Below are 21,545 nucleotides of genomic sequence, written 5' to 3'. Positions count from 1 at the left end.
AATGATGATTACAACAAATGTACAAATGTGCTTGACACAATGGATGGATGTATGGATTGTGATAAGAATTGTATGAGCCCCAATAAAATGATTAAAAAAAAAGAGTTTAGGGGTGGAGTCTAGTCTGTCAATCGGATCATAGCCAATGAAGCCTCTGTGTGGGCTTGGCCTTCTGCTGAGATTTCTGGAAATTCCTGTATTTCCTCCTTGGAGTCAGGAGAGACTCTCTCTCTCTCTTTCTCTCTCTGCTCACTTCCTTCGAGACATCCCTGAGGAGAAGCCATAAGGATCTACCCTGATGCAGCCCTGGGAACTGGTGAAGTCACATGGAGACCCCAGCGCTGAGATGCTTCTACAGCCACTGACTTCTCATCCACTGGCCTGTGATCTTTGTACATTCGGCGTCATTGCATGTTTTTCGTGATTCTGAAAAGGACTTTATAGATTGGTATGAGACATATGGGCTTATAGCCTTGGACTGGATTGGGTTGGGATGCTTTCTTAATATACAATTGCCCTTTATATAAAACTCTGTCTTATACACATATGAGTTTCTATGGAATTGTTTCTCTAGTCTACCTGGACTAACACTTAGGAGGTATAAATACAGGTATATATTTATGTAAATATCTAACTATAGGGCTATAGGTCTATGCACATATATTTATATGTTAAATATTAAGTTGGAAGATGTGCATTAGACCTCTACTTAAGCTCTCCCTCAATAAAAGAACTCTTTGTTCTAATAACCTGTCATTCTGTAATGCTCACCTTCCTGACATGATCGCTAAAGACAAAATGGGTGTATAAGTAAATGTGGAGAAGAGAGCTAGTGGTGCCCAGGTATAAGACGATATAGCATCTGATGTCTTAAAGGCTTGAAGTTAAACAAGCAGTGATCTAGCAGGGAAGCAACAAACCCTACATGGAGAAAGCACACCAGCCTGTGTGATCATAAGGTGTCCATGGGATCAGGTATCAGACATCGGAAGAGCCCAAACAATCGTATTGATGTGAACAAGGAGGGTTGGGGTGGAGACACTCAAACATACCCTCACAGAAGGCTCAAAAGGAATGAAGGAGTCATCCAGGGTACAATACAGCACCCACAAAACACACAAAATTCCTATAGTTCTTGAATGCTTCCACCCCCTCCCCATCAAGACCCTGTTCTACCTTACAAATCTGGCTAGAATAGAGCATGTAAATTGGTATCGATAAGAGTCCTCCACGCATGGAATCCAGGACAGATAAATCCCTAGGGAACAGTAATGGAAGTAGCGATCCCATGAGGATAGGGGTAAGGTGGAGGGAGAAGGGGGAGAAAAGGGGTACTTATCTGCAATGCTCAACGTATAACACCTCCCCTGGGGGGGGCGTGAAAAACAGAAATATAGGTGAAGGGAGACAGCAGATGGTATAAGATATGAAAATATCAATAATTTATAATTTGTCAAGGGTTCACAAGGGTAGGAGGGTGGGAGAAGGAGGGAAAAAAGAGGAGCTGATACCAATGGCTCAAATAGAAAATGCTTTGAAAATGATGATGGCAACCTATGCACAACTGTGATTGATACAATTGATGCATGGATTGTTATAAGAGCTGTAAGAACCCCCAATAAAATGATTAAAAAATAAGAAAATAAAAATCTTCCTATCTAAGGGGGAGTACTTACAACTTCCTTCAAAATGTGGAATTTCATTTATGAAAATATTCTGTACACATTCGGAAGAAAATTTTGATATTAGAGAGGTTTTTCTTCCTATTTGTCATCTGAATCTTCATGCATATTTTATGACACTGTTTACTCATCGTTTCAACTAACACTAAGAGTTGCTGTGTGTCCGGCACTTTGATTAGAAATATCAAGCCACCGGTGCACAAGGTACAGATCTTGGTCTTGAGAAGTATACACAGGTTCCAGAGATTCCAGGCAAGACTTATTTGGAACAAATAGATGTGAGATGGAAACATTTTAGATGTGAGGCTATGGTTGTTGATTTCTTCTTTTCTTATGTCCTGCCTCAACTGTAATACGAAGGGGTCAGACTAGCTGGCATCTTAGCTGTATGTAGTCTTAAGGTTTGAATTATTATCCATATAGCTCTAGAATTCTATGATTATATTTCTTTGGGATGGAGAATTTTTATGACAGCTCTACGTATCTGTTTGGTCTTCACACTGTAGATTACGGGATTCATTACAGGTGGGATCAGCAGGTAAGTATTAGCAATCATAGTATGCACGTAGGGTGGGGCTTGTTTCCCAAATCTGTGGACAAAGGACAGACTGATCAACGGAATATAGAATATAGCAACAGCCCCAATATGGGAGATACATGTGCTGAAAGCTTTCTTTCTCTCTTTTGGGGATGCGATGCTGAGGACTGTCTTAACGATCAAAACATATGAAAAGAGGATGAAGACTGAGTCCACACCAACGGTGGAGATCATGGCCGTCAATCCAACTGCACTATTGATCCTGGTATCTGTGCAAGAGAGCTTCATCACATCTGGGTGATAGCAATAGGAGTGGTGGAGCACGTGGCTATGGCAGAAAGACAGTCTTTTAAGAAGCGCTACCATTGGTGTCAATGTTACTGTTCCCCTAATGACAATTGCTACTCCAATCTGGGTTATTCTAGAGTCAGTTAAAATGGTGGCATATCTAAGAGGATTAGAAATGGCCACAAAACGATCAAAGGCCATGGCCAACAGCACTGAGGATTCCATGACAGTGAAGAGTTTAATAAAGAACATCTGTGACAAGCAGGCATTGAAGCTGATCTCCCTGGCATTGAACCAGAATATCGCCAACATGGTGACCAGGGTGGAGATGGACAGCCCAAGGTCAGTGGTGGAGAGCATGGACAGGAAATAGTACATGGGTTCATGGAGGCTGGGCTGAGTGATAATGGCAAAGAGAATCAGGCCGTTTCCTGAGAGGGCAGTTCCATAGAGAAAGCAGAAGGGAATGGAGATCCAGGCATGGACGGCTTCTAGTCCAGGAACTCCAGTTAGCAGGAAACGGATGGAAGAAGTTGTGGTATTCTGGAAAGCTGACATGCTGGATTAAAAGTACAGACCTCCAAGGTGACAGTCTGAAACAAAAAACCTATATTTGTTTAGGCATTAGTCCAATTACAAATAATTATATTCTACAGAACACTAATCAGATATTAATATCTATATGTGTGACCCATTAAATTGATAAAATTGTATGCCTTCAAGGTCTGTTGTAGGTATCTGTAAACATTCTATTTTTCATCCTTGGAGTCTTTTGATGTCAGCTATGTTCTTGCTACATGACTCCCTTGCCTTGACTCTCTCTTGGCCTGCCATTGATGAGTAGACTAGGAATAGATACTTTAACTTAGACGAGCCAGTCATATTTGGTCCATCTTGGAATATTTCAATATGATAAAAGGTAAAGGGTTCTGTGTGTGTGGAGGTCCCATGGAACCCAACCTTGAACTCTGAAGCAGTCATCTCACATCAACCATATGTATGAAAACGAGACGCTTTCAACTTGGGAAGTAAGCAAAGATTGAGCATTCCACACAAAGTAACACATATGAAATAACAAACAAACATGAGTGTACCTGCAGCATCGGTTCTGTAAGTAACCCTGGCAAGACAATGACTGGAGTCACAAATGGGAGACATTGAAAGGTAAGAGACAGACCCACTTGCCAGCATTCGGAGCAGAGGAGCTTGCCTTGTCTTTCCTCCACCCCACTGGATGGCATGCACTGTCCAACGCATATGGTGTAAGTATGCTCATTTATTCAATCTATTTGCCTGGAGTCAAATAGTTCTCAGTAATAGATTTTCTCAATTTTGTTAGGCTAGTCTCCTTAGGAGATTCCTATTTGGAATTCACTGCCTTGCCTCAAAGGAAAAAATGTAATTCCATTGCAAACATCACATTTAAGGTAGACTTTCAGACTAAGACCATTATGCATCAGTTTGAAGAAGGGAACTAGCAAAGCAAAAAGCTTAGAGCTGTGGTTGAAAAAGCCCAGTCAATGAGAGGGAAACTTAAGTACTTGCAAACCACATAAATTCTCTCAGATAAAGTCGCATCACAAGAATTCCCTGAAAAAAGTAAAAATGGAAAAATTTAAACTGAAATTCACATAATAAGAGGAAGATGAAGCAGAATTCCTGAGTTAACCAAATGCGTGAACTATAACTTGGACCCTGGAGTCTAGAGTAATGGAAGTGTCCTCAGCTACCAGTGAAATTTGACATCATAAATGTTTTATCAAACTTCATTATGGAATTAAGAGTTAACAGAAAGGAGACATCCAGTAGGCTTGGGCATTTGGAGAAAGTGTTTTAGAAGAGTTAATGCTTGAAGAATTGTTCGGATGTATTTGGATAAGTTTAGATAAAAATTCCAAGGTATTTCACATGGTATGTCTGAAAATGTTGAGCCAAAGTTAGCATGTAACACTTCTTTCCCTTCCGCACCTTCTCTTACTCTTCTAACCGCACTTACTAATATCTTCTTTGTGCATAAGGCTGTGTTAGAAGCTAAGAAATAACACAAATGAAAGCCTTTAAAAGAGTTCATAATCAAATGAGGAAGAAAAGAGGAATCATCGATAGTTCTGATTCACAGTACAATTGCACACAGTAGAATGGTGATGAAGGTGCATAGGATCTCCATATATGTTAACTAATTCTGGCCATTATAATGTTTGTTAACTTCATACACAATGGTTTGGTTTGGATTTTTGGTCATTGTATCTTGAGGATATTTTAGAAAAAATAAACTTTTAAAAAGGAGATATTTTAGAAAAAATAATGTATTGTCTGAGAATTTCTCTTTCATTCTAATCCCTTGAATTATATATCTTCACTTGAATTATGTTAATAATTTAAAAATTGGTCCATTCACCATTCTAATTTTTCCTGACAGTTTTCTTTCTATTTCTTGCTGTCTTATCTTTTTTTTTTAAAGTCTGGTTTTACTTATTTTGGGCTGAGCCTCGGAGAAGATACTTTCCTCATATTCCCATTCTTTCATCTCTACACAATCATCTTAACTTGTACTCTTTTCTCGTTCCTCCTGGGTTCAGAGAGCAGACAATTCCTACTCCTTTTAGTAGCCAATAACATTACCTAAACTCTTACGTATTCATCACGAACATTTAATTCAGTCAACAGCGAACACATACTGAGAATTCAGAGTATATCAAGCATTGTGTGAGCCACTGAGAATGTCAAATAAAAGACCAGCAAAGGAGTCATAAAGAGTTCTAATGGTGTGGTGGTAAAATGCTCAGCTGCTAACCAAAAGGTTGGCAGTTCAAAGCTGACAGCTTTTCCAAGGCAAAAATATATGCTGCAGTTCAAAGATATGCTTCAGTCAAGGCTGTGGGGAGTTCTACTCTATCCTCAGGGTGGTTATGTGTTGTAATTGACTCAAGGGCAATAGCTTCTGTGTTTGGTAAAAGAGTGAGACAGAACAGTTATCAGACAGAAAATTATGGAGTACAAAGAGCGGCAGATTCTGAGTCTGGGTGTGACATGAATATGTGTGTGTGTGTGTGTCAAGAGGTATAAGATGTCATGAATGTTCAAAGGAATTTGAACAAAGTAGACAGATTATATCTGTGTAAAGTTTTGAACAGTGGGTACTAGTGCACAGGATGAAACGGAGTAAACTCTTCTTGGCATAAACAACATGAGCAAAATGTGGAATAATAACACAATGCGATTCGTTGGACAATGACAAGAAAATGCTGGAGTCATAATTATGCGATTGAGTGCAGTGACAGATGTAGCTAAAGAAACCAGCAGGAGTCAGGTCATGAGCATCTTGAATTACATAGAAAGAATAAGGAACTCATATATCTTCTAAAATTTTGAGACTAAGTGAACAATTCACTCTCCTCTCTTCTAATTTAATTCCAGCATAGTTCTTTATCTTCTTCAGTTTATATATATATATTATTATCTATAGTATTGCCTGCTTAACTTTTGCAGCCTTTACTACTCATTTACCTCAATCTATAATAAATCTTTTCACACTTTAATATAGTTATTTGTAACTCATTCATTTTCACCTAAATATATCAAACATTTCTTATAATCAGCCACTAAGGAGAAGGAACCCTGGTGGCGTAGTGATTACACGTTGCACTGCAATCCAGCAGGGCCAGCTGTTGGAAACTACCAGCCAGTCGCACAGGAGAAAGATGGGGTTTTCTGTTCCCCTGAACAGTTACCAGTGAGGAAGCGCAGCTGCAGTTCTGCCTTGTCCCGTGGAATCACTGTGAGTTGACATCAACTCGATGCAGTGAGACTTGATATTTAAATAATGAGAGACAGTAGATATAAACTCTGTTTCTCCTTGAATTTCCTGCCATATCTAGAATAATAATAAAACCCTTTTTGACAGTCTGATTTTGTTTGTTATTTCTACATCTTCAGTAACAATCTGGCTCCTATGAAACTCTTCCAAGTGATGGTCCTAGTGGCTTTGTAAATGCCAAGGTCAAAGACAATGCTCAGCTTTTGTTTTCTCTCTGTCATCTGAAGTTTGGGTCATGTTGACCTCTTTCTCCTTGAAAGTTTCTTTCTCCTCTGTGAACTTTTCTTTCAATTAGCTTCAAAGATTGTTGCTCACTATTTGTTTTGCTTGCTTATCGAATTATCGTTTTGTTTTCTGCCTCTTAAATCGTGAAGTCCTATAGTATTCTGTTCTTATCCCTCTTCTAGCCTTGCTTTCCCAAAGCTCTCCTTAGGCTATCTTAGTTTTCCCATGGCTTTGAAGAGCACTTATATTCAGCTGATTCACACAGTGGAAATCTATTTATGATCTCTCTTGAGTTTAGCCAGATCTTTAAAGCTATGACAAAGATTCTGCACTTACTCTGGAAGGAAATAATGAGTCATTGGAAGGAGAGGGAGGCAATCAAATTTGCAATTTAGCAAGGTAACTGACAATAGTTTGCAAAACAAACCAGTGCTCTGTGCGTGGAGCTAATGAAATGAAGGAAATACTTCATCTACCCTCATGTGACATCTCCAACCATAACCCTTTAGCTACCACATCCACCGTATGGGCCACACAGAGTTTATTGGCCCTCTCGTTCCAAATTTGGATTTTCCTCCTACATTTTATTCGGTAAAATTATATCAACTAATAGCAAAGCATTTATTAGAAAGATCTCTCCAACACACTCTCCTTCTTCCCCTCCGTTCCAATCAGCCATTGTATTCTTACTGCTTCCGCAGGAGGTTAAGCAATGACAACCTGCTAGGAAGTAGCTATGTGAGATTAAATTATTTGCATATTATGTGGAAAAACGTAATTGTTCATATTAAAGAATAATTGAATTTCATAAAGAAAGTCACTGACAAGTTCCCAAACTCTTCTCCAATCCAAACGCAATCCTCATTAGCTCTTCTGTAAAATAAACTATAGGCTCGTAACTAATATTCCTGCGCACTCTGCAACAAGTCTCTTTATTGCACTATCGTGAGCTGTAGCATGTGCTTATAGCTTCAGTTGCTGAGTTAGACAGCATAGCATCGTTTATATTCATAGAGACTAACATTCTAAATCAAGTTTTTTTGTTTTTCAATTCGAGTGTTCATGTTCTCTAATGACTGTCTCATTGGGGTCTAGGTTGTTGCTAGGTGCCATCGGTGGGCTTTGACTCTTTACGTAATTACTCTATAAATAATATCTACTTCCTTTGCTCCGGTTGTCTCCTCTGTGAAGGAGGATCTCTACTGGACCTACGATAGAGCCTGGCATGCAGGAAGCGTTCAAAAGTTGGCGTTGAGATGAGGTTTTTATACCCTGTTCGGTTTTCCACGGTATCAGAACACCAGTTAGGAAGAACATAGTAGGACACTGATTAAGCCATTTGATGAAGGAGCCACAGCGTACCCAACCCCCACTACACAGAACAAAATCTACAGATTTCTTGGGAAGAACAAATTAAAGCATCTTCCTCAGCCTGCCATGCCCCCACCAATCCAATTCTGGACATGGCCAGGAAATTCTTTCCTACGGATAAAAAAGCTCAGCTCATCTCTAATTGAGTGCTTTTGCTGAACAAAAGCAATTGTACTTACACAGCTCATTCGGCGGTCCTCCCTGTTCCTGCCAGGCTGACTCAGAGGCTGGGAGACACTGAATTCCAGAGGAGTGCCAAGCTTTTAAGGAGACTTATTCCAGCCTATTGGAGACAAGCAGAAAACCGAGACGCCAATTCCAGGTGGTGGTGCTAGACCACAGTATCTCCAGGGACTGGTGATTCCCGGAAGACTTTTCTGTCTTTTATAGACTCTTCATTATGTAATTGCTTATAATGACCATGTACTCCATAGGCTGATATCTTCATGTCCTAATGTAATTTTTGCTGAAGTTTTTGCTTTAAAAAGATTTACTGATATATTGTTTACACACAGCTGTATAAAGTGTACACTTCACTGGCTTTAAATAAAATAAAAAAAGTTGTGCAAATTTCACTACCATCTAATTTTAGAAAATTTTTACCACACCAAGAAGAAACCCCATATCCATTAGTCATTTTGAAGGTGTAATTTTTAAACTTATTATACAAAATAGCTACAAAGCGTTTTGCGTTATGACTGTGAGACACTTTCCACCCCATATCTTCTCAGCATCTATTATTATTCACGGAACTACTATTTTATTAGCCTACTAGTGTTCAACTTAGTAGTCTCTCTCTTATAGCTAAGAAAATAATTCGCTTATTCATGCATACCTAGTGGATATTTCTTAAGAGCCTCTTGTATTCCAAACATCATTATAAATACCACTGAGTTAAAAAATGAATTTAAGAAAATAATTTGAAAATGAATAGAACATAGTAATTACTGTACAATTGCTAGAGGACATGACGTTGGCGAAGCAGAGAGTGTGAGAGACCTTTGATGAGATAGATGACTTGGCACAACAGCCACAGCGAGGGACCTAAACATTCTGGTGATTGTGAGGGTGATACAGGACTGGGTGATGTTTCATTCTGTTAAATACAAGTAGCCACACCCCTTGGGTCTTGGCAACCCCATGCACAACTGAATGAAATGCTGCTAGTCTCTTGATTGGTTGGGCACTGGAATGTTGTAATTCACAGGATTTTTGTTGGTTAAATTTTGGAAGTAGATCACCAGGCATTTTTTCTGTACTTCCTATCTCATTTTGGAAGCTCCATTAAGACCTGTAAAGCATCATAGAAATATGAAAACTTCCCCTGACAAAAGGGCTGTGTCTGCACTTGAAGCACATTGCCTGGGTCTTCCACATGGAAGACAAGAATTCAACCATTGAACCACCAATACCTCACCACTCACTACTGTATCCCCCAGCATCACGGAAAAGGAACTGGTAGTTTGATTCAACCTTTTGAAAGTTTTAGCACAATACCCCCCAATAAAAATCACTGATAGTAAAAATATACAATTATCATTATGTCAATATTAATGCCATTGAATTAGGAAACATATCATAGTCTGTAACATTATTGAACTTTATGTAATGTTTATAAACTTCATCATCAGAACAGAAGGATAGAATTGGAAGTAAGAAAACTATCTTGTAGGGACTTGCTACAGATACTATGTATCTAAAAAGTTAACCCTAAAATAAATAAACAAACCCTTTTTTACATATTATAAAGTCAAAGAGTAAAATAATCTTATTTAGAAAATAACATATTCTATATTAAAAATTTATAATTCAAAGTTTCTAGTTCCTGTGTTACTGTGGATAACACATTCTTTTATATTGCTTATATGAACTTTCTAGAAAACATTTTACCTATAGATTATTTAATGCTTATAATGCCCATAATATTTCTATCTACAGAAATTTATCCAAAGGAAGAATATCAGAGATGCAGACCATATTTTATGTACAGGCACATTTATTACATCATTATTTACAGTGATAAAGCATTGTACAGTAATTGTAGGTAGGAATTATGCTTGATGAATCAGAAGAAAGCATTTAATAGCTAGTCATGGAAAATTACACAATTAAAAAATCTGCATGTAGCAGTAGATCTGGATGGTCATGCTGGAGCAGGAGGTGGGAGAGTGGGCTTTAGTGCTGAAAGTTTTACAAGACGACATTAATGTAGGTCCTAAAAAGAACGGATCTGAAATAGTAACAGGAGGTTAGAAGCCAAATATTTCCTGTAGGATCGACGAACCTGATTGGTTGCAGTAAAAGCAAATATGTAATAACAATAACATGAAATGGTTACTGCATCAAAGATTGCATTGTTTGGGGAACTGTCTACAAAAAATATTAAGATCATACAACTCCTACTGGCCCAATATGATCTAGCCTCATTCCTTTATTTCCTGATTTTAGCAGTTAACCCCAAAGAGTGGTTTGAACCCACCATTTACTTTATGAGACACAAAGATGTGATGGCATACTGTGATCAAGCTTGCAGTTGTGGGAAACCTGTGAGGCACTTGGACTCTCTTTAATATGGAGGCTACCAGTTGGAATCAACTTGACAGCAATGGGTTTAACCAGTAGTGAGTAGCTACTTAGTTAACTCAAGGTCACACAAATAATAAATTCAAGAGCTGATATTTGGATCTAGGCTGTCTGGTCACAAATATTTTGAGCTTAGTAAGAGGCTGTGTTAACTCCCAATGAATATTCAGGTGGTTAGCACTAGATATCAAAAATAGTTAAGTCCTAGAATAGATATATTAAAAGAGACAATTAACCAGTTAGAATTGATGCCAATTATTATGTGCACCCACTGGTTATGTGACTTGGGTTGATGAATAGTTTAAATCTCTAGGTTTTGGGCTAAAAACCCACACAAAATCCTGTGCTTCTGCTTACAATCTTTCATACACACAACCCACCCCTCTTATAGTGTACTCTTCAGATGTACCCCTGAGCATGGCCAGCAAGATTCTCCCATTTATATCCCAGACTGGATGCAACAATTTGGGCATTTCTTTATTTTTGTTTTTTCTTTCTCCCCCCGAGCCTCATATATTTTATGAGGAACATTCAGAGCTGTGAAAATTTCTCCAGCTTGTTAAGTGTTTTCTGGATGAAGAATATGTTTCTGTCTATCCAGGAGATATCTGATCAATAAAGCACATTTTCGTTGTTTATGATAAACTCCTGGAAAGACTAGCATCTTTTCCAACTCTCCAAGGAATCTAGGATCTCCTGATAATAGGGAAACAAAGTGGAGGGAGATTTAAGATCTCTACTCTTCAACCCCTCCAATGGAACTCAATAGTTAACGGCTCCCCTGCCTCCAAATTTTAGGAGGCCTTTGCAAGGACATGTCCTTTTGACACAGCTTTTTATGCCTACATTTATGCAAATAAGCATCCTTAATTAGTTATGCTTCTTACAACTTACCAGTCTTCTCAATATATTGTTAAAGACTATATTAATGGTAAAATCTGAAAGTCCCTTTTGGGTGTTCCCAGTTTTAAGGGAGGTTAACCTGACAAATATTAGGTTAACGGCTCTACCTACCATAGTAGTTTTATACTAGTCTTTTAGTAGTCTAGCACCTTTGTAGGCTAGAGTGCGGCAGTGCACATTTGTGAGTCAAAGCTCATAAATGTTTGCAGTTTTCTTGAATTACCACCTCGGTACTGGCCATTTGCTGTGGCTATGCATAAGTTAGTCCAGCTCCAGAGATATTCATAATATACGAAGAAGACCTGCAGCTCCGAATCTGATAATAATCACACTAGCTTCAGTACACATAGTTATTTCCATCCTTGGGTTTTTTGTCTTATGATTGCTGAAACTGAAAAATGACTGCTTAGCAAACTCCTGAGCGTCTCCCTCTTTCTCACCTTTTGGAAAGTGAAAGTTAAGAACTTAGATCCACGGTAGTTCAAGAGTTAGACCACTGAATGAGGATTGGAACTCTTCTCCACTTGCAGGCTTTTCCATTGGCAGAAGTAAAAGTGGGCTGAAAATGAATTACAGAGTCTGATGTTTGGAGCACAAAGGGTTAGCAGGACATAGTTATTAAGAGATTTCTCTTAGGAATAAGATAAGTATGCTGGATAAATAACTCTCACTGGGCAGGCTCTGGAATCCTTATAAATGCCGTTTTCTCTAATTCGATAGCGCTCTCATTCCTGAGTTCTTGACGTATGTGTTTACCTAGCAAAAGAAAACCTTTTTGGCAACGGCTTTGCGGAGGACTGACTAGGGACTAATCTCCGAGCTTCCAGAGAAGTGCTTTTTTGGTGTAAGTTTTTGAAGTGGTGGTAATATTCTCTATCCATCTCCTTTCTTTCTCTCTCTCTCCCCCCACCCTCCTTCTTTGTCTTTTTTCCTTAAGGGTTGTAGAAAAATCTGTGCTATCTGAGAGGGTCCCTCAAAGAGCAGGGAACAAGGTCTGTGGCCTCTTTCCTGATTAAGAATTCTCCTGGGCATGAGGTCAGTGTTTTTTTTGGTGCATTGTAGATATTAAAAACAACAACAACAACAACAACAAAACCAGGCACTGCGTACTTTTCAGATGGCTTATGAAGATGAAAGGAGAGCAGTCAGAGAGGAAACTGCTTAGCATGGGCTCATTGTTAGGTAGCCAACAACCAACACAACAATAACAAAACAATCACTCTTATGTTCTAAGTAGTTACTACATATAAAAATAGGAATGATCATGTGATTATTCAATCCACTGGGGGAAAAAAAAAGTTTTCTCCATATAAGGAATGTTAAGAGCAGGGCATGTGAGCTATGCATGTCTTGGCAATTTTCTCAATGGGGGAGAAAGATACATTTAAGTATCTGTTTTTTCAGATCAGTGATTTAAGATTTGATCATCTGTTTTAATGCATGAAAACTCAAGGGTGGTTAGATAATCATATGATTTTTTTCTAAAGATGGTTTTTGCTTGCAGGCTGTGCTAATACAGTTTTATTGACTCTAGAAGGTAAACTAGAGCTGCTCCCTAGGCTTTCTTAGGCTGTAAATCTTCTGAGAGCAAAAGTGCTAGCCTTTCTCTTGTGGAGCTATAGATCGGAACTGCTGACCATTGCTGAAGTAGCTATGCCACTGCCTCCATGGCCACTGTGTTAGAAGAGTCCAAATATGTTTACCTTTGAATATAATAATTTGAAGAGAGACCACAAGGAGAATGTCGAGCAATGGAAAGAGGGACTCAAAGGATAAAATAAAGCGAATAAATAGTTTGGCACACACACACACACAGTTTGGCACGCAGGAGGTATTTAGTATATTTGTTGTTGTTATTCGAGAGAAAATCTAATGTGACCAGTAAGACCATTAATTGGGATCTCGTTTGTATGCTATAACAAAATGAACATCAAATTGAGAGCTGGCTTCCTCGTCTTTAAAAAAATATTTGATTTTAAGGTTCTTAACGGTTTTGTACTTCATGTGGATAAACAAAAACCAAGCAAGTAAACAAAAACTACAGGTCCTAATGTGAACTAAGGTCCAGTCTTGAGAAAATCTGATTAATAAGAAACCTATTATTTTCCCTATTGTTGTAAAATATGTTGATGTGGCTACATGGATTTGACTTCCAATTTGAGGGGACCTTAGAACAAGATTACTATGCGTTTATGGTCCTTCATTATTTTCTGAAGCAATACTTTGCTTTGTTCAACAACTGCTCAAATGTAATGGTATCAAGCATTGTTACCTGTTCTGGAAACACAGGTCTGCAAAAAAAAAAAAGAGATAAAATGTGTCCTTTTGAGTCTGATTAGAAGATGCTTCTTTTATCTTTTTTTTAAAATATTGCGGTTTCTCCTCAGATCTCTTTTCTATATATAGATTTATTATTTCTAGATGTTTTTAACTACTCTGTGGATCCAACCACAGCCTTTGTTTTCGCCACTTTTAGGCCTTATTCAGCGGCACCAGAGTCATTGAAACCCCTAATGGTTGCCGAGGTAGGTTTGCCTTTCAGTTCTTACGTGTGATGTCACAGATGTGAGACTTGCCTCTCAGCTGAGGTTCAAGGACTGGCTCCCAAGAATGTGGATCTGTTTGTTTTACATTGCCTCTCCATTCAAAATTGTCTGGTCTATAATATTTCAGTGAGTTCTTAAAGACGCTTCTGCATTGAATACTTTTCTCTTTCATTCTCTTCAAATAGCTACCAAAATATCCTTTTGATTCAACCTCCTGTGTCCAATTCTCAGTCAAGTCCAGGCACCAGCCTGCTGATCCGGTGGCTGGAATGAAAGCCTCCCAGCTGACTTGCACGGAAATGTATTCTTCCTCAGAGTTGTGTACAGACTTTCTTGGGGAACCAACTCTATTTTCAACTCTTTCCTTTCACACACTGGCACTCTGTAGATATTTAAATATCTTTTGAATTAAAGCAGACATAAACGAATGAATGAGGAACAAGTACACCTAGCATTCTTTCTCTAGATGAAATTATGTTTGGTGGAAGGAGTCTAAGGACAAGACCCAGTAACGATGACCTTCTTAGATTGTGTAGACTTTTTGATGTGGAGGAAAGCATGCTTATATCACCAAGTGGAAGAAAAGTATTACCCACATCATCATACATCTGTGTAGTTAAAATGAACTGTGGCAAGGGTTTCTAAGAAAACTTTCCCTAGAAAGCCACTTTTAATGCTCTTTAAAGCAACACCAAACAATAACAAATAAAACAAAAAGACCAGGAGACTTGCTTGTCCTATTATTTTCCAGTTGTGAATGATATGTAATAGGACATGTTGGCACAGTGCATAGTGGATTATATGTCAGCAGTTTGGAGCCACCAGCTGCTCCAATAGAGACAGAGGAAGTGTTCTAGTCCCCTAAGTAGTCGTAGCCTCAGAACCCCCAGGGACATTGCTACTCTGTCCTATAGGGTTGGTATGAGTCAGAATCATGGCAGCAAATTAGTTTTTTGGCTTTTAATGACTTCCTTTGTTCCTGCTGAGGTTGCCTACAGGCCACCTAATTTGGGGCAGTATTTCTCTTAAATGTACTCAGGTTCTCAGGTAGTACTTAGATAAACGAACTCTTTGGCTACTTCTTGATCCTACAGTGGGGTGGGGGCTGAGATTTAATTATTTCTTTCCTGTTATGGTTTTTCTAAAAGTGGTTCTGTAGTCAATTGAGTGTATTTAACTACTAAACATTCTAACATATTTATTTTCAATTTTAATTTGGTTCACAAGGACTTAGAAATCTTAATGGACTCTCAGCATTTTGGTCTTAGAAACTGGGAGGTGAACAAAAGCAAGGTAAATTACTCTTTGAGATTACTTTGTTGCCTAGATATATCCCATCTGACGATGTGCACAGAATCTGTGAGTTAAAAAAGATTTTAATATCTAATCTAAACCTTCTTTTAAAATATATGTATGTATATACACTGACATCTAGATATAGTGAAACTCTTGTCAGAATCTAAATTTACTCCTATAATTTAGTGTTCTATCTCTTGCTCTAGTTCATCGAAGATCAGCTCCAAATTTCAGAAAGAGTAATTGAGTAAGCACTTGCCCCGAGGAACAGGGGATCTGAAGTTGAATGCTGGGTAAGGGAGAGTAAAACCTTTTTCTCACCCCGTGATTGCAGGGTATGGTGTTTGCTCCCAGAGGAATCCGCTTCCTTCGATCCTCATGCCAGCCTTCAACCAGAGCATTTTCAGCCCTCCTGTGTTCTTCCTTACTGGCATTCCTGGCCTAGAAATCTCTCATGGCTGGGTCTCCATTCCATTTTGCTGTCTCTATGCGGTTGCCCTCTCTGGAAATGGCATGATCCTATTTGCCATCATTACCGAGTCAAGCCTTCATCAACCCATGTACTATTTCCTGTCCATGCTGTCTTTCACCGATCTCGGCTTGTGTCTTTCTACATTGGTGACCATGCTGGGTATTTTCTGGTCCAATGCTAGAGAAATCAGTTTTGATGCCTGCATCAGCCAAATGTTCTTTATCCATGGCTTCACGTTCATGGAGTCGTCCGTGCTCCTGGCAATGGCTTTTGACCGCTTCGTTGCCATTTGTAATCCACTGAGGTATGCCACAGTCTTAACCAATTCACGCATTATCAAAGCAGGCGTTGCCATTGTTGTTAGAGGAACAGCGGCTCTGGTGCCTTTACTTCTGCTGCTTAAGCGTCTGTCTTTCTGCCGCAGCCATGTGCTCCACCATTCCTACTGCTTCCACCCTGATGTGATGAAGCTTTCATGCACTGAAACCAAGATCAACAGCGCCTTTGGCTTGGCCATTGTCATCTGTACTGCTGGCATAGACTCTGTCTTGATCCTCCTCTCCTATGTTTTGATCATCCGCTCTGTGCTCAGCATTGCCTCTCCAGAGGAGCAGAAAAAAGCCTTCGGTACCTGCATCTCACATATAAGTGCCGTCGCCATTTTCTATATTCCTATGATCAGCTTGTCACTGGTGCATAGATTTGGGAAGCATGCACCTCCTTATGTGCACACGCTCATTGCCAATGTCTATCTGCTCATCCCGCCTGTGATGAACCCCATCATCTACAGTGTGAAGACGAAGCAGATACGCAAGGCTGTGCTCAAAATATTCCTTTATAAGAGATTTTAGGAAAGATTCAGAGTTCATCTTTTTCTCTAAACTCTTCCCTGACTCGTACTTAATTGTTCACTGGTTTGATTTACCAACCACGTCATAGGTTGGGTCTAAACTATCTAGCCACCTGTAATGTATAAAGCTTCAAAAGGTAAATCTTTTATGTAGATTAGTAGGAAAAGGCTGGATTTCAGAGATTCTTATTATTTATTATTCCTCATAATGAATGTATGAATAAAAAACATGATTAAGAAGAAATGTGAAGAAAGGAATACCTCATAATTCATAAAAGAATAATTCATGGTACTTGGAAATTGTATAATCCTAGTGACTCATCTACTAGGGATGTGTCCAAAGTGAGAAAAATGGGCAAGAATGGACCAATGTGTAGTGATGTTCATTAGCAATATATTTTGAAATGAAAATTTAGAAACAGCTTAAAATATTACTTTAGGGAATTGGTTAAATAAACTATTACTCATTATGCAACGATCTAAACATTTCTATAGAGCTAAATGATATTGTTAGTTGAAAAGATAGGTTAACAGGTAGGGTACTTTCATAAAATCTGTGTTTATAATTCCTTTGAATATGCACAGACACAAACACACATGCACACACATTAATAAACAGGGTAATTTTCACAGAATTGTGTATATATTTAATGTGAACGCATACACATATACACACATAGATACTTTAAAACACTTAGTTAAGACATGTTTTGAAATGTTAAAAGTTTCTATTGGTCATAATATATATTAATGTGTTTATATTTTCGTTGTATATTCTTGATTTTTACAAACTCTAATAATGAGATTTTTTAACTTTTAAAATCATGAACAATAAATTTCCATTTAAAGTTCACCCCAGCGTACTTCTTATTTGCTGTTGTTCTTCATCAGCTGTCAGTCTTCAGAGTCTGTGTAGCCTCTAGGTCCCTTTCCTCCTCCTCAGTGTGGTGTGTGTGGCCCGGGACCAATGCTTCAGGACACTTGCGGTTCTTGTCTACAAATTGATAGATGCTTCAACTTCACTCCCCAAATGTCTGAACCGTAAGCTCTTGAGACAGAGCTCAATAACTGGAATTTTAGCACGCAGCATGTGTGCGTCACGTCATGTTCTCTGAGGTCCAGCTAATATCCATTTTGGAAAATGCCGTGACTAGCTTTCTTGTACATATTTGATTGGTTTTTGATTCTCTCAGCCCAAAATATGAAACACTCCTTTCCCAGTGTTTTTATTTTTTAGCTCTTTATTGGGAATTGAGGAAAGGTTATAGAGCAGATCATCACTTTTACATTTAAAATGTATATACATTACTTCATCTCGTTCATTAGACCACTACAAATGCAACACCACTCATCCCCCCTTCCCTGTGTTTCCCACCTCCAGTCCTTTGACTCCTGTAACACTTCTTGTTGCTTTAAAAAATCTTTCCAGCCTCCATTGCTAAGTAATCTTTCCTGTGACTATTTTCTTGATCTCTCCCATTAAATGTTCACCCATTTTTTTAGAATCCTTACTGAATTATATTAGTGTTTTTTTTATTAACAGGTAGTCAGGTAGCCTCTTTCCCCACTGACATAAAATTTCTTGAAACATTGTGCTTTGAATATTGTTATATTTCCCTCAGACACATGCATAGTGACTTATTAGTAATAGCTACATAATATGTGCATATTAAATTGCATTTATTGGATCCTTACTTTGCATTTATTCCACTTATGTATCTTGAGCATCTTTGTTTTACCAAACACTAGGTACACGAGGGTTAAAACAGTGGGAAGTAAAAACGGTCTCCACTCTTAGGGTGTTTATAATCTGATTATGCATATCTAAGATGATATGACATCTTAATCACTACCTTTTCCTTATAAAACACTCATTGTAAATGAAACATTATATAGATGCTAACAGGAGGGTCTGAATTAGTAGGAACATAATCTATGCAGGAACTATTCAGCTTGAAAAATATTTTCATAATTCCGAGAAGTTCCATGATTAGGGAAAGAGACATCATAAACCTGGAAATCAAAGCAAGCGAAGCGTAAGTGTGAGTGGCCTTAGTGTCGTGGGTGCTCAGGGGCAGTTTCAAAAAAGGAGGATTCTGAAAGTGGAGTAAACATCTTTTTGAATGCTTTTAAAAATAAATATATTGGAGAATGTTATATTTTTCATAAATCATTTTATTGGGGGCTCTTACAACTCTTTATAACCATCCACATATCAATTGCATCAAGCACATTTGTACGTATGTTGCCTTCATCATTTTCAAAACATTTTCTTTCTCCTTGAGCCCTTGGTATCAGCTCTTCTTTTTCCCCTCCCTCCTCCACCCTCCCACCTTCATGAGCCCTTGGTAAAATATAAATTATTATTATTTTCATATCTTGTCTCCCTTTACCCATGTTTCTGTTGTTCATCCCCTTGGGGGTGGGGTGGAGGGGTTATATGTTGATCTTTGTGATCAGTTCCCCCTTTTGGAGAATGTTCTCATGAAAGCAATAACTTTGAGTTATTCTGCTTAAGAACGGTTTTTAAATAGATCTGTTTTTATAAATGATATGCTGTGCCTTATCATACAGATTTTATAGTCTTACCATTTGGATTCTATCAGAAAAAATATTGAAGGATGCAGGGAGCATCAAAAGAAGATGGGAAGAATACACACAGAGTCACTGTATGAAAAAGAATGAATCAACATTTCATCATTTTAGTAGGTAACTTATGAGCAAGAACCAGTGGTTCCGAAGGAAGAAGTACAAGCTGCACTGAAATCATTAGCCCAAGACAAGACTCTGGAATTAGTGAAATATCAAGTGGAATATTTCAACAAGGTGATGAAAATTTCAAGCACTTACTTGACTATTCCAGGAAAATTGGAACACAGCTATTTGATCAATTGATTGGAAGAAGTCAATATTTGTACCCATTCCAAAATATTTACCTAACAGAATACTCAACTTATAGAATAATAACACTGATATCACATGCAAGTAGCATTTTGCCAGAGATCATCCAACCCAGGTTGCAGCAGTAGATTGACAGGGAGCTGCCATAGAGGTTCAGGATGAATTCCGAAGAGGACGTGGACTAAAGCATATCGTGCTGATAGACGATGGATCTTGACTGAAAGCAAAGAATAGGAAGAAGATATTTACTTTTATTTTGTCGATCATGCTAATGCATTTGACTATGTGAATCATAACAAGCCATGAAAAAATGGGAATTCTAGAACACTTCATTGTGCTCATGTGGAACTTGTACATGGACCAAGAGGCAGTTGTGTGAAGAAAAGGGGAATATTGCATTGTTTAAAATCGGGAAAGGTGTGTGTCATATTGTATCCTCTCACCTTATTATTCAATCTGCATGCTGAACCAGTCATCAGAGAAGCGGGTTTAAATGAAGAAGAATGTGGTATCAGGATTGGAGGAAGGCGTATTAACAGCCTGCAATATACAAATGATACAATCTTGCTTGCTGAAGTGAAGAGGACTTGAAACACTTCCTGGTGAAGACCAATAATTGCAGCCTTGAGTATGGATTACAACTCAGTGTGAAGGAGACCAAAATCCTCACAATTGGCCCAGTAGGTAGCATCATGATAAATGGGAAAAATATTAAAAGTTGTCAAGGATTTTGTCTCGCTTGGATCCACAATCAATGCTCATGGAAACAGCAGTCAAAAGATCAAACGATGTATTATATCTGCTGAACAAGACCTCTTTAGGGTGTTGAAAAGCAAGGATATTCATTTGAGGACTAAGCCATGGTATTTTCAATTGCCTCATATGAATGTGAAAATTGGTCACTGAATGAGGAAGACTGGCAAGGAAACAAAGCCTTTAAATGGTGGTGCTGGTGAAGAATAATAAAAATACCATGGACTACCAAAAGGACAAACGAGTCTGTTCTGAAGAAGTGTGGCCAGAGCGCTCCCTCTAGGCAAGCAAGACAAGGCTGAATCTTACACACTTTGGAAATGTCAGGAGTGATCCGTCACTTTAGGACTTTCCTCCCACTGTGTGCCTGGTTTGAAGCCCTCTGAGCACTTAACCATTGCACCACTAGGGAGGGATCCTTTCAAAAGCCCTGGCATGCCTAAAAGATCTTTCTGGATATGGATCCTGACTCTCTTTTGGACTTCTCTTTTAAACCATTTACTTTCCCGGAGTAACCACGGTTATACCTTCTCAATGCCTCCCAGTCAATTCTGACTCATAGGAGAAGGTAGACTGTATGTTTTGCTTCCCAAGACTATGCATTTTCACAGATGTAGAAGGTTTTATCTTTCTCCAGCATGGTTTCAAACGATGTCTTTGCTGTTAGCAGGCCAAAGCTGATCCCACTACAGAACCTGGGCTTCTAACTTTTCTCTGTGTTCCCTGGTGCTAGTCTTCTTGCAGGTTAATAAGTGCTTTCCTATGTGCTTAACATAAGTTATGTATGACCTGTTGTAATCACCAAGCTTGTGCCTGTTTCCTCTTAAGTAGGTTATGAGCACTGAAAAGAACAGACTCTGTACTATTCATGGACTGACTGATGCAAACCATTAAATGTGAAAGATTTTAAAGTTTTTTATAAAAGAATAAGTGATTTTCTTCTGACAGAGCAGAGATATTAATTTTTAAAATGGACAAAATTCACCCAAGTGATGTTGAAAAGAAGACATTCTTTTCACCCCTGCTGTTTATGGAAGTAGCATTGGGCATGAGGCTTCAGATTATGGATATAACAGGTGTTTTGTTTGGGAATGTTCACTCAGGTTTTTACTTCTAGCAATATTTTGTCCCTGGATATAAACTGAAATAGAAGGGATAGAGGCGTGAGGTAGAGTAAGTCCCTGGGAAGGTTTGTACTCTGAGGGTCACAGAAATCTCCGTCAGAGTTTTCCTAACGAGTGGCTCTACGTAGCCCGAGTCAAGACTCTTTACATATACTCCTGATCCTGTTCTCAGTTCTTTTTTTCTGGCGAACAGGAC

At 38.6% G+C, this 21,545-nt stretch overlaps 2 protein-coding genes across 2 annotated transcripts; one reads left to right on the top strand and one right to left on the bottom strand.

Annotated features, from left to right (window-relative positions):
- Nucleotides 1–2,121: 2,121 nt before the first annotated feature.
- Nucleotides 2,122–3,066, bottom strand: LOC105979911 (olfactory receptor 51F2-like). Its single transcript, XM_013008558.1, has one exon. The coding sequence runs from the start codon at nucleotides 3,064–3,066 to the stop codon at nucleotides 2,122–2,124; it is 945 nt and encodes a 314-aa protein (XP_012864012.1).
- A 12,561-nt stretch (nucleotides 3,067–15,627) lies between these two features.
- LOC101637932 (olfactory receptor 51F2-like) lies at nucleotides 15,628–16,625 on the top strand. Its single transcript, XM_013008561.1, has 2 exons — nucleotides 15,628–16,555; nucleotides 16,603–16,625. The coding sequence occupies exons 1-2, from the start codon at nucleotides 15,628–15,630 to the stop codon at nucleotides 16,623–16,625; spliced, it is 951 nt and encodes a 316-aa protein (XP_012864015.1).
- Nucleotides 16,626–21,545: the final 4,920 nt, after the last annotated feature.

Source organism: Echinops telfairi, unplaced genomic scaffold (genome assembly GCF_000313985.2).
Source record: "Echinops telfairi isolate 266 unplaced genomic scaffold, ASM31398v2 ScPeMD7_41;HRSCAF=154, whole genome shotgun sequence".
NCBI lineage: Eukaryota > Metazoa > Chordata > Mammalia > Afrosoricida > Tenrecidae > Echinops > Echinops telfairi.
Note: the sequence above shows the minus strand (reverse complement) of the source record. Positions and strands in the feature narration are given on the sequence as shown.

Bases quoted from the DNA above. Each gene is read 5' to 3' on its own strand.
- LOC101637932 (XM_013008561.1), top strand. From the start codon at position 15,628: ATGCCAGCCTTCAACCAGAGCATTTTCAGCCCTCCTGTGTTCTTCCTT. The intron at 16,556-16,602 runs TTTATAAGAGAT...CTTTTTCTCTAA, and splicing joins GGCTGTGCTCAAAATATTCC to ACTCTTCCCTGACTCGTACT.
- LOC105979911 (XM_013008558.1), bottom strand. From the start codon at position 3,066: ATGTCAGCTTTCCAGAATACCACAACTTCTTCCATCCGTTTCCTGCTA.